Consider the following 13,237-nt stretch of genomic DNA (forward strand, 5'->3'; position numbering starts at 1 on the left):
AAAAACCCTTCTAGACATTGGCTTAGGCAAGGATTTCATGACCAAAAATTGCTTTTGGGTAAAAGCAATTGCAATAAAAACAAAGATAAATAGCTGGGACCTAATTAAACTAAAGAGCTTTTGCACAGCCAGAGGAACAGTCAGCAGAGTAAACAGACAACCCACAGAGTGTGAGAAAATCTTCACAATCTACACATCTGACAAAGGACTAATATCCAGAATCTACAATGAACTCAAACAAATAAATAGGAAAAAAAAAAAAAAAAAAAAAAAAACACACAACAAGCCCATCAAAAAGTGGGCTAAGGACATGAATAGACAATTCTCAAAAGAAGATATACAAATGATCAACAAACATACGAAAAAATGCTCAACATCACTAATGGTCAAGGAAATGCAAATCAAAACCACAATGCGACACCACCTTACTAAGAATGGCCATAATCCAAGAATCAAAAAACAGTAGATTTTGGCATGGATGCAGTGATCAAGGAACACTTCTACACTGCTGGTGAGAATATTAACAAGTACAACCACCATGAAAAACACTGTGGAGGTTTCTTGAAGAACTAAAAGTAGAACTATTATTTGATCCAGCAATCCCACTATTGGGTATCTACCCAGAGGAAAAAAAAACAAAGTCGTATTTGAAGAAGACACTTGCACACGCATGTTTACAGCAGTAACAAAATTGTGGAATAGCAAAATTGTGGAACCAACCAAAATACCCATCAATCAATGAGTGGATAATGAAACTGTGGTATGTATATATGATAGAATACTACTCCACCATAAAAAGGAATGAATTAACAGCATTTGCAATGGCTTGGATGAGATTAGAGACAACTTTTCTCAGTGAAGTGACTCAGGAATGGAGAACCAAATATCCTGTGTTCTCACTGATGTGTGGGAGCTAAGCTATGAGGAAGCAAAGGCATAAGAATGATACGATAGATGTTGGGGACTTGGGAGCAGGGTAAGGGATAAAAGACAACAAATATGGTGCAATGTCTACTGCTCAGGTGATGGGTGCATCAGGATCTCACAAATCTCCATTAAAGAACTTACTCATGTAATCAAGTACTACCTGTAAATAACTTATGTAAAAATAATATTTAAAAAAAGAATTTAAACTGCGTACAGGCACAGTGGCTCATGCCTTTAATCCCAGCACTTTGGGAGGTTGAGGCAGGAGGACTGCTTGAGTTCAGGAGTCTGAGACCAGCCTGGGCAACATAGAGAGACCCTGTCTGTACAAGAATAAAAAATTAGCCATGTGAGGTAACACATGCCTCTAGTTTCAGCTACTAAGAAGGCTGAAGTGGGAGGACTGTTTGAGCCAAAAAGATCAAGGCTACGGTGAGCTATCATCATGCCACTGTGCTCCAGCCTGGGCAACAGAGCAAGACTCTGTCTCAAAAAAAAAAAAAAAAAAAAAAAAAAAAGAAAGAAAGAAAGAAAGAAAGAAAGAAAAAGAATTTAAGTTGGTATGTAGAAGTAGAAATATTTATGTGAACTCATGCCTTAAAAAGAAAAAAAATTCTTCTCTTCCTTTGTTTACTGAAACCCTCCAGACAATGCTCAGGGTCCAAATTGCTTTTACTCATACTTTTTACTTCCCATCAAAAAGAACCAGGGCTTACTGGGGAAAAGTCTGATTCCATCTCTGAAGCAGAAAGGAATAAGATGAGTCTAGAAGATCTTTATGTGCCAGGACACTTCTAAAGATTAATAGGTCATGTGAAGAGGACAACAGATGACAGCCTAAAAATGGCTCCTACTAACCAAAGTTGACACAATTTGGTCTCTCAAAAGGAGAATGGTGGCTGTGATTGAATGAACACACATAAAATCTGAAAACCACAGCGATATGCAGAAAGGGAAAAAATAACATATTCTGAAAGAAGGTGAAAAAATAGAATGTATATCCAGTGTTGTCATTCAATCATTTTAGTATTACTGACTCATTTATTATATGACAAATAAAATAGAATGTAATGAATATAAACACATCAGTTGGAAGGTATTTTGGACTCAAAAGATTACTAGTAAAAAAATCTACTCTCTATTGTGACTTCCAAGTAAACAAAATCACATACAATACCCAAAATTCAACCAGACACACATTTAAGTATTTTTGAGCTTTGTGGTCCTAAATATAGGATAAAAGCAAGATTCTATAATGTGCTCATATTTTAAAAATTATACTTCTTTGAATTTTATCTGTCAAAGATCTAGACTCTTAATGTGATATTCCATGAATCTCCTTGAACTTGGATGAGAAAAACGATTACAGTTTTAATTTTAACCTCACACAAAATTTAACATTCTCTTCAGTTAAGTATGTAGTTTACGAGTCACTAGCAAGATTTGTGTATCATATTCCAATCACTGCAATATGCTTGTTTTAAATTGTGTTAATGTAGAGATATATGAAGTTATATATCATAACATTTTATAAAAACATTTCTTTTTTAATTCTAGGTACTTAATTTATGCATTTTGCATTCTGAGAAGGGTGCATACACTTCACCAGACTGCCAAATAAGTCAATGCTTAATTTAGGATCAGATTAGAAAACATAGTTTTGTTGTTTTTTCCTACTTCATTATAATATTTACAATAAAGTATAAGTTGTCATTCACAGGTCAGTTTGTTTTTGTCTAAAACCCTTTCCTACCTTGAACAAAGAGCAATTATTTAATTCTTTTTTTTTTTTTTTTTTTTTTTTGAAAAAGAGTTTCATTCTTATCACCCAGGCTTGAGTGCAACCTCTGCCTCCCAGGTTCAATGGATTCTCCTGCCTTAGCCTCCCAGGTAGCTGAAATTACAGGCACACCCCATGCCTGGCTGATTTATTTTGGATTTTTAGTACAGACACAGTTTTGTCATGTTGGCAAGGCTGGTCTTGAACTCCTGACCTCAGGTGATCAGCCCACCTAGGTTTCCCAAAGTGCCGGGGTTGCAGGTGAGAGCCACCTTGCCTGGCCACTTAATTCTTAATAACTTCAGAAGTTATGAAGAACTTCCAAGCCCTCACATAGATGAGCACAGCCCAGAGAACTGGGTAGGACTGGACATGGCTTTGAGCGTACTGAAGAATGAGATCAGTTACAGAAAAATCCCATTGGTCTGAAAATGTCAGCCATGGTTGCATTTTAGAAGACTCGAAAACTTAGGCTATGGAGAAATATGCTTCACACACATGTGGATATGACTTTTCATGGGAGGCGGGAGGCTTTGGTGGTAGAACCTGGGAGTTCTCAGAGGCATGTCACAGGAAATGGAAGAAAAGATACTTTAGCTTCTGAACAACAGAAGGTATAAATTGGTGAAATTTGATGAGAGTGGCTGAAGTAACAAATAACTAGAAAATTCATACCTGTGAGGTAGGTGTTGTGCGAGGAATTAATGAAATAGTGAGAAAGGGGCTGAGACATGTCTTCGTTCAAATCCAGTTTCTCAGGTGAAACGACTCCGTTTTCTTCTCCACTCAGATAGCGCATGAACCCATCCACTGATATCTGTCCTGGAGCACATGAAGTTAGAAAGGATGTGAATGCATTCTTTTTATGTGTATCAAGTTGCCTCTTTTTTGTTTGTTTGTTTTTACAGAAGTCTCTGGTAATGTGCAAAGTAGAAGACGGCAGCCACAATTACATTTTAGTATGGATAAATAAGAATGTAGGATTATGTTACACTCTTATTTATCCATACTAAAATGTAATTGTGGCTGCTGTAGGAAACTACAGTTATTTCCAAATGTCGCAGATAGTAGAGAAAAAAATGTAGTTACAGGAGCCTCACCAACTTTTCAGGGGATTTACATAACTAAACACCAACCACCTGTTTTCCAATATAAGACTGGGTATTAACTTATGGATGGGCACTAACATGTTATCAGTGCTTATCTCTGTGTGATAGAATTTGGTGTAATTTTTCCATTTTTTCTTATTAATATATGTTACTTTATAATAAAAATTATGTACAAGTGGCCTGTAAGCCCAGCACTTTGGGAGGTTGAGGTGAGCAGATTACTTGAGGTCAGGAGCTTGAGACCAGCCTGGCCAACATGGTGAAATCCCATCTCTACTAAAAACACAAAAATTAGCCAGGCATGTTAGGCACCTGTAATCTCAGCTACTCAGGAGGCTGAGGCAGGAGAATTGCTTGTACCTGGGAGATGGAGGTTGTAGTGAGCTGAGATTGCACCACTGCACTCCAACCTGGGCAACAGAGCAAGATCCCTTCTCAAAATAAAAAATAAAAAATAAATTATTTACAAGTGGTTTTATTATTTGAAATAATGTGTTTTCAAATAATTATATTTTTCTCTGAAACAGAATATAAAGATGCCCACAAATGACTCTTTCCTAAAAATAAAAATTTGAATGCTCATGAAAAAAGATCCTGAAATTTCATATTAAGAATGATTTTACTTCAAATGGAAGAAATATGACACACCTAATTGAGTTTGCTCAGATTCTATTTAGAAATTTTTCCATGTTGTAACCTTTCTGAATTGACTAATACTAAATATTGACAAAATTCTTTTGTCAACTTTATTGCAGTATAATAGAAAATAACCTACGTATTTAAGGTGTACAACTAGATATTTTGATACATGTATTGAGACAATTCTTTATCATAGTAATCTTCATAGATACATAGAATCATCTTAACTATTTAGGTCTATTACCACAATTTGTTTCTTCAATCTTTACAATCACATTTTCAAAACAACAGCACACTTGAGGGTAGTAAAGATGTTGCCAATAAATGTTGGTGGGTAGCATTTCCTTTTTATCTTGTTGAAAAAGTTTTTATTACTATAAAAGCAGAATATGTTGATTAAAGAAAAACTGGGAAATGAGATAAACAGAGAAGAAAAATAAAACGTGTTTTGAACATCCCTAACTTTTCTTTCAGAGATAACTACTGTTAAAATATTGGTGTGTATGCTTCCAGAAAAATACCCGCGTGTTCACAATCAAAATTCTACAGCTTTATACATTTGTAAGATAGTCATATTTAAATATGACCAAATTTACATTTACATTACAAAATTATATTGTGCCAATAGAAAAGCAAATTGAAGTACCCCTCATTATGGTAACAGCATAATTATAGATTACTATAATAAATATGTTACAGAGGAAATAAGTTCAAGAGAATTTTGAAATTATGATTGTGGTCATGTCCAAAGGTTTACATTACCAGTGACAGAAGATTCTGAAACAGGAATTTTCTAATGCTAAAATATATTTAAAGTATTACTACTTTTTCTTTGAAAAATAATTTTAATTTTCACACCAAATTTTTTATTTGCTTATATCAAAAAAAATACAGCTAATATATTATAATCTCCGATTTTTCAAGGCCAGTGTTTTGTATTTTATATACATATTTATATTTATGAATAAAAATAATTTTTATCAGAAAAAATAACTGTATATGTATAATTCTTTTATGAAGTTATAATGCATATACACACATACACATAATTATATATGTATATAATTTAATAACCTTTGTATTAACTGATTATAAATATTTTTATGTAAAAATAAGTTCCATTCAGATAAATAATTATACCATACAAAATATGCAACTATATTTTATGTCATATCTATTTTATATGTCATAAAATATAGCAGTATAATATAAAGTAATATTCTATTATCATTGGTCATTAAAGTTGTTTCTAATTTTTTTTTTACTAGTATAAATGACATTGGCTTGACTACTCTGATGGTTAAATCTTTGTATAAATACTTAATTATTTCTTTTGGATGAATTCCCAAAAATAGAATTTCTGATTCAAGGACTATGCATATTTTTGAGGATTATGATACACATAACCAATTTCATTTCTGTTAAAGTCCTAGCAATTGACTTTCACCATGGTATATAAAAGTACCTATTTCCCTTCCCTTCACCCTTATTGCCAAACCTATCAGTAAAAATATATCTAACCATTATAATTTTTACTGATTTAAAAATTATTTATTCTTGATTGGTAAGAGATGTGTCATCTGTAAATGACAAAGCTAGTACTGATTATTTACCACAGTAAAAATCTTTTCACATTTAATAAATTTCTCAAGGTGACTGATGACTGTTTTTTCCAAGTTCTGGAAACTCGATAGCTAAATTGCTTTTACTATTGTCCAAGAATAAAAAATAAGAAAGTAAGTTTGTTTTGGCTCTTTTGATGAGAGGAGCTGTTTCATAAAAGAAATCCTTCCTCCTGGGCTTGGGAAATTCTCCTGCCTCAACCTCCCAAGTAGCTGGAACCACAGGCATGCACCACCACGCCCAGGTAATTTTTTGTTTGTCTGTTTTGTAGAGACAGGGGTCTTCCTGTGTTTCCCAGGCTGGTTTTGAACTCCTGGTCTCAAGCAATCCTTCCACTGAAACCTCCCAAAGTTCTGAGGTTACAGGTCACTGCGCTGGGCTTGGGCAGATGCTTTTCACACTAGAATCCCTTTCTCCTTTTCTATTTCCTTACCTTCTCCCCTATCTCTTTATCTTTCACTAATTTCACAAAGCTTTACTGAACATCTATCACATGATAAATTCACAGAAAAATAAAGCACAGCAAAATGCAGCTTCAGCCTTCAAAGAGGTCACTGTCCAATAGAAAATAAGGTCATTCACCCATTGAAACTCAGGCATGAGCACCTCTAAAAGCTTAGTGTGCATGTACCTTTATCGTACCTGGTGTCTACTAGATGCTTTGTGCACAGTGGGTACTAACTCACCGCTTCTTTTGGATAACTATTGTGATTCAAAATAGAAAATAAATTGTTTTGAAACTGGAAGATCACTAAAGACAGCACTATTTTGTTTGATTCTTACATTCTGATTAGGTCAAATGATAAGGAATTTGTAATATTTACTGTTTTTAACTTATGCAAAAGGCAATTTTATACAACTCAATCTCTAACTATAGCAGTTCCTTAGAAGGCAGGCAGCAAATGTAAGTGTCTTCAGGGTCCAGAAAGGAAAGTAATGTAACTGCTGGATGAATGTGCATACTGGGGGAGTCACGGGGTATGGAAAACTGGCAGGTGTATGCTCCTTGTAAACACATGTATATCATAGCAATAAAATGACTGTGAAAGCTAATACAATGGTGCTGGATTTGACCCAGAGGCTGTCAGTTTGTAACTGTTACCTTGCAGTTATGAACTGCAAGAATAAACATTCTTTGGTTTGATCAACAACTTTTAAAATCAAGAAAAAACCAACATAGGCCAATAGGGCAGAAATGACAATTATAATATATATATACATATATGTGTTTTATATCTATATAAAATACTTTATGTATATATTATATATACATATGTAATATGTATATAGTGTATACATGTAGTATGTATATATTATGTATAGATATAATTATACATATAATTATAATATATAATTATATATCTATATAAAACACACACATACATATGTATATATACACACATATATGTATATATGCTATATAACAGGCATATATACATATACATATATACACACATATGTATATATACATATATACTATATAACACATATATACATATACATATATACAGACATACACAAATGTATGTGTTTGTACATTTTTGTCAACGAAAACCAAGCAAATAAACCAAAAATCAAAAACATAACCTAGATAGACATTGTTAAATTGAATACAGACTAGTTAGTATCCTACAGGTCAATTAAACCATAACTTTTTGGTTATTTTCTCTATCTCTATTATCTCACTGGAATAAAAGATTTTAAGCTAATTTTAGTATAGATTAAAATCAGTAAACAACAATAGTTTGGTGAGTGAGTGTAAGGATTATTTATGATTATATTAAAGAATTTTAAAATCCCTAGTGAAGTAATTTACCTAACCCTGAATAAGAACAAAGATTGAGTTTGAAGGGCATGTCAGATAGAATACCATTGCAGACTACAAGTGAGAAGATTCCAGGGATCAACTTTCCAATCCCAAAGCTCTGTCTTGCTAACAGAAGGAGCAAATGCTGAAAATTTCTGATACATTGAATGGTTGGGACAGAGATAGGTCAAAGACAAGGAAAGTGAATAAAATGTAAGGATAAAGAGTAGTCAGTGTGTAATCTTGTAGGTGTCAGCTAAGGGGTCAGGAGTTTACTTGAAAAAGTACTGATGTTTTGTCATAATTAATTAGCCTAAAAGGTAGTTCTGACTAGTAAAGACTTGGGAGCAGAGAACAAATTCTGAGGATTTTCCTTTCATATAACCTTCAGCTGGAATATTATTGTCGCCATTGACTTACACGCACTAGTCCCTTTCTATCAAACTTGCACTGTTTGTGAAAAATTTACAATTTTTTTTTCTGGTCCCCTGAGACACGTAGAAGAATGAAAGAGTTAAGATTAAGAACCCACAATTGCTTTTCTAAACAAATTGTAACAGCACAAGAAATCCAGCTTTCTTTCACTCTTGCATGGATGTCTTCCAGCGGTAACTGGTCAGGGACAAATTCCTTAATCACAGGATGAGTAAACCTTATGGATGCCTCAGTCTCCTCTAGCTCTAAAAGTCTATGAATTCAATCAGGCTAACATGTTAGGAATTATTTCTAACTGAAGTAAAACAAAATGTTCCATATTTGAGCGAGATTATAAAATATCAACCACAATAAAAGCAATGCTACTATTTTCTGAAGTAAAACCACCAGAAAGAGAAGTTGCGTTCAGAAGGATAAGGTTAGCTGACTAAGGCTGAAAATAAATTCCCTTACATATTTTCCAAATAATAGATCAGTATGCTTCCACTTGGACATGTCATCCATGTAACTGCATTTAAACATACATGGTGTTTATACCACTTCCAGCTGAAGTAGAAAAAATTTAAATCCTTCAAGGAATGGAAAAAAAACATGCTCCTAAAGATGTCAGAAAGATGTCAATTCAAAATTCTGCTATGATGTAATGATACTTTCCAGAGACGCTTTAAAATCATGCTTTAAAACCCTGCAGTGTATCCAGTGACACTCTGCTGGATGTCACCATGCTTGCAAGTCCAGACAAAGGCCCTTGAGTATTTAGTGGGCTATGGGCTACTCCAATGCCTCCCCTACACCCAGGGCCATACCATGGGCCTTGGAATAATTAAGAATGAGAAAGATCTGTGTCTAGTAACGGAAGCCCTGGAGAATAGAAAGGAAGACTGGTCTAGAAGAGCATTGTGGAATGGTCCTCTCATATTCTCAGGTTCCGATCCCTTTATCTATTGACTTCTAAATATCTACTTTTAAGGAGACATTCTGGGTTGACCCTCCTGTTCCAGGTACTTGGGAAAAGATGTTTTCAGCTCCTATTTCTCCAGGAACAGCAAGTTGTCTTAAACGCAGCCTGGAGCTGGGGCACTCCTTGCTGGTGGTTACTGATGAATGCATTTTTACTGAGGGTGCATCTCTATGTGCCAAGACTTGGAAATAACCTGGGATGTGTCCATCAGAGCCTTGTCTTTCAAGAACTTAAAAACATGGCACATAAAAGTCCTCCTTGATTCCTGTTGCTGATCAATTCAGGTTTCTATTGATTTAGTGTAGTTCTTAGTGCATATAACACTAAACAGTTGGGAGCTGCAGCCTACACGCTCAGTTAGTGAACACACACACTAATTTCATGTTGGCCAGATAGGAACCTTCTTGTGGATGTAAATTTCAGAACTCTTTTGAAAGAAGCAATTCATGTTGATCTAGTTCTGCTCCAGTTTCCCTTCTACCATTCTGCTGCCCAAATCTGTTAGAAGATGAAGAAAAATCAGTCAGCTTTGATTGCTGATGGGCTGAGTTTAGAAGGAAGGGGTAGGTAGGAGTTGAGTGTGGCCAGAGTGTGAAGTCACCAAGGGAAGCTAAGAAGCCACCTGTGTAATTTGCTCTTGATATGCAGATACGACTGCAGGAGACAAGTATAGGAAAAACAACATGGTCGAGAAGCCAAGGGTTATCTGCTAAATTTAGAATTATTCTATGGCTGTTGTCCAGCACTACTTTTACCAGGACAGTTAGTAGAAACACGTTGCCTCGTGTCTCCTTACTTAGAAGCAAACACTTTCAAATCTTTTAGTGGAAGCTTTTGGTGTTTACTTCTGTATCTCAAAATAATATGCATGTATTGCTATTTTTGACTTACCACCATGAAAGATGAGAATATTGCTCTTTCTTATCTCTACTCCTGCAGTACATGTATACATTACTCCCATTCTTCAGAGTTAGTTATAATTTAGTTACAGTGTTCAGTGTTTATGTTATCATGACTACACAGTCAGTTCAGCACTGAGTCATACAGTAACCTAACAATTATTTTTATCTTCATGCATTTTTTATTTCCCATATAGTTAATAATGATCTGATTTTGTCATTTGCTTAATTTTTGCATATATCTCCAGTCCAACTCCAAAAATATTGCAAAAACATTTAGATAACTGGTAGATTATCTAAATTTAGATAATCTACCAGTTATCTAAATGTTTTTGCAATATGTTCAAATATAACAAGTATTCTCTTGGTTAGTCTCTCTTGAAGTCTTTTCTGGAGCCTTTTACCTGCTCTAATCCAGATTGATTAATTTCTGTTTTCTTCACTTCTATTTTGTGCTAAATCTCTTTTATTTATACCATGTCTTCCCCTTTCATTGTTATTTTGTTTTAGTTGGAGCACATTTGTCAGTAGCTTCCTGAGAAGAGTTCATGAATGTTGTTTCTTAACATGCCTTGCATGTCTAAAACTGGCTTTTTATTATACTTAAAAATATATATTTATAAAAAAATATATACATATATTTTTATAGTTCTGGGGTAAACGTGGAGAAAGTGCAGGTTTGTTACACAGGTAAACATGTGTCATGGTGGTTTGCTGTACCCATCGGTAAAAATGGTGGCTTCTTTGCGCTTGCACACTTGATTGCCAGTTTCTCTGGGCACAGTATTTCGGATTTGATTTTTTTCAAAAAAAATTTTTGTGGAAAAATTTGCTTCATTGTCTTTTAGCTCTGTGAAGAGGCTTGAAGACTTTGTGATTCACCATCCTAAAAACAGGTGTGTGGCCTGCTTTGTTTTGGTTTTCGTCCTTCTGGAAATTTCTAGCACTTTTGGTCTCTATTTCTTAAAATTTCACAATGATGTGCTCTGGCATAGGTTTATCTATCCCCCGTGCTGGGCACCTTTTGAAGCCTTTCAACCTGAAAGCTGTTGTCTGGAAAAAAATTATGAATTATTGTGATAATTTCCTCTGTGTTTTCATTCTGGAATATTATTTGTCTGCATTTTAAACTTTTAAACAATTTTTTCTATTTTTTTATTTTGAGATGCAATTTCACTCTTGTTGTCCAGGCTGGAGTACAGTGGAGCAATCTTGGCTCATCACAATCTCCACCTCCTGGGTTCAAGCAATTTTCCTGCCTCAGCCTCCCGAGTAGCTGGGATTACAGGCATGTGCCACCATGCCTGGCTAATTTTGTAGTTTTAGTAGAGACGGGGTTTCTCCATGTTGGTCAGGCTAGCCTTGAAATCCCGACCTCAGGTGATCTGCTTGCCTCAGCCTCCCAAAGTGTGAGCCACTGCATCCAGGCGGATTTTAAACTTTTATACATTTTCTCTCCAATCTTTCATTTAATTTTTTTGCTTCACTCTTTAAATGATTTCCTCAACTGTATTTCCACCTCTTTTCTGAGTGTTTTGTTTCTGCTACCCGCTTTTTAATGTCTAACAGCCAGTTTATATTCTCTGACATTTACTGAAAAAAATTACCATTTTGTTCTTTTTCATGGTCATAATGTATTTGGTTATTTCTTTATGGACATTAATGACACATGTATACTTGACGAGTTCCTCTCACTATATAGTCATTATTTCCTAGAAAGTTACTTTTTCCCCTGCCTTTTAAGGAAGTTTTCCACATATGTCTAGTAACATTTAATTATGTTTGTATTTAAAATTGGCAGACTAAAAAGCTGATTAGATTTCTGCACATGTTTGCTGGACTTGAAAAGTATGAGAGTTGGTAAGGCATCACTGCAGAGGGGTCTGTCTTTGTCTTTTTCAGAGTAATCCCTAACACTGATAACCTTAGGTCTTTCCTCTTAGGCAGATCAGAGTCTTGGGAGAAGTACTATCTAATGTCTTGCCAGGATAGAGTGAAGGTCTGGATGCCAGCATTCTAGTGCAAGATGGGGGAAGAATGCAGGAGGTCTCAGCATTTTTTTGGTATGCTGACAGTCACTTTCTTCTTGCTTTCAAAATGGTAGCCTGCTTTTGTTTTTTTTTCTTCTTGAGACAGAGTCTTGCTCTGTCGCCCAGGCTGGAGTACAGTGGAATTATCTTGCCTCACTGCAACCTCTGCCTCCTGGGTTGAAGTGATTCTCCTGCTTCAGCCTCCCAAGTAACTACAGGCACATGCCACCAAGCCCAGCTAATTTTTGTAATTTTAGTAGAGATGGGGTTTTACCAGGTTGGTCTCGAACTCCAGACCTCAGGTGATCCACCCGCCTCGGCCTCCCAGAGTGTTGGGATTATAGGTGTGAGCCACCATGCCTGGACTGTAGCCTGTTTTCATCTGGACTTTGTGTCATCCTCATACCCTCTGTTTTCCTGACTCCAAAGAATAGATAAATAAAAAGTCTCTCTCAGGTGGTAGTTTTGACTGTTCCTTAAGTAGTTGTCAACTAATCCTTTTTGTTTTATGACCTGTCTTGAATCCCACTTCCAGAGGACATAAGCACCATCTATTTCTGAGACTTTATTTTTGAGATGGAGTTTTGCTCTTGTTGCCCAGGCTAGATGCAATGGCGTGATCTTGGCTCACCGCAACCTCTGCTTCCCAGGTTCAAGTGATTCTCCTGCCTCAGCCTCCCAAGTAGCTAAGATTACAGGCATGCACCACCACACCAAGCTAATTTTTGTATTTTTAGTAGAGATGGGGTTTCTCCATGTTGGTCAGGCTGGTCTCAAACTCCTGACCTCTGGTAATCCACCCATCTCAGCTTCCCAAAGTGCTGGGATTATAGGCGTGAGCCATCACATCCGGCCTAAGAGACTTTTAAGGTTTTTATAAAATAACTTGGACTGGTTTTAGCTTTTCATGTGGATGATCAATGATCAGGTTCTCAGATCTGTTAACTGCTATAAACATATAGCTAGATGTCTAAATTATGTAATGGTTATCTGTTATCTATTATCCTTCACCCTTCCCAGATTATGC

The 13,237-nt window shown here is 35.5% G+C and overlaps 1 protein-coding gene across 2 annotated transcripts in view; it reads right to left on the bottom strand.

Moving 5' to 3' along the window:
* Positions 1-13,237, bottom strand: part of PLCB1 (phospholipase C beta 1) — a 724,287-nt gene that overhangs the window by 186,091 nt on the left and 524,959 nt on the right. For both annotated transcript variants that reach the window (XM_074406258.1, XM_074406259.1), the window contains exon 10: positions 3,383-3,529. In XM_074406258.1, the coding sequence (XP_074262359.1) occupies positions 3,383-3,529 (147 nt within the window). The remainder of the gene's footprint in view (positions 1-3,382; positions 3,530-13,237) is intronic.

This window comes from Saimiri boliviensis, chromosome 9 (genome assembly GCF_048565385.1).
Source record: "Saimiri boliviensis isolate mSaiBol1 chromosome 9, mSaiBol1.pri, whole genome shotgun sequence".
Classification (NCBI taxonomy): Eukaryota; Metazoa; Chordata; class Mammalia; order Primates; family Cebidae; genus Saimiri; species Saimiri boliviensis.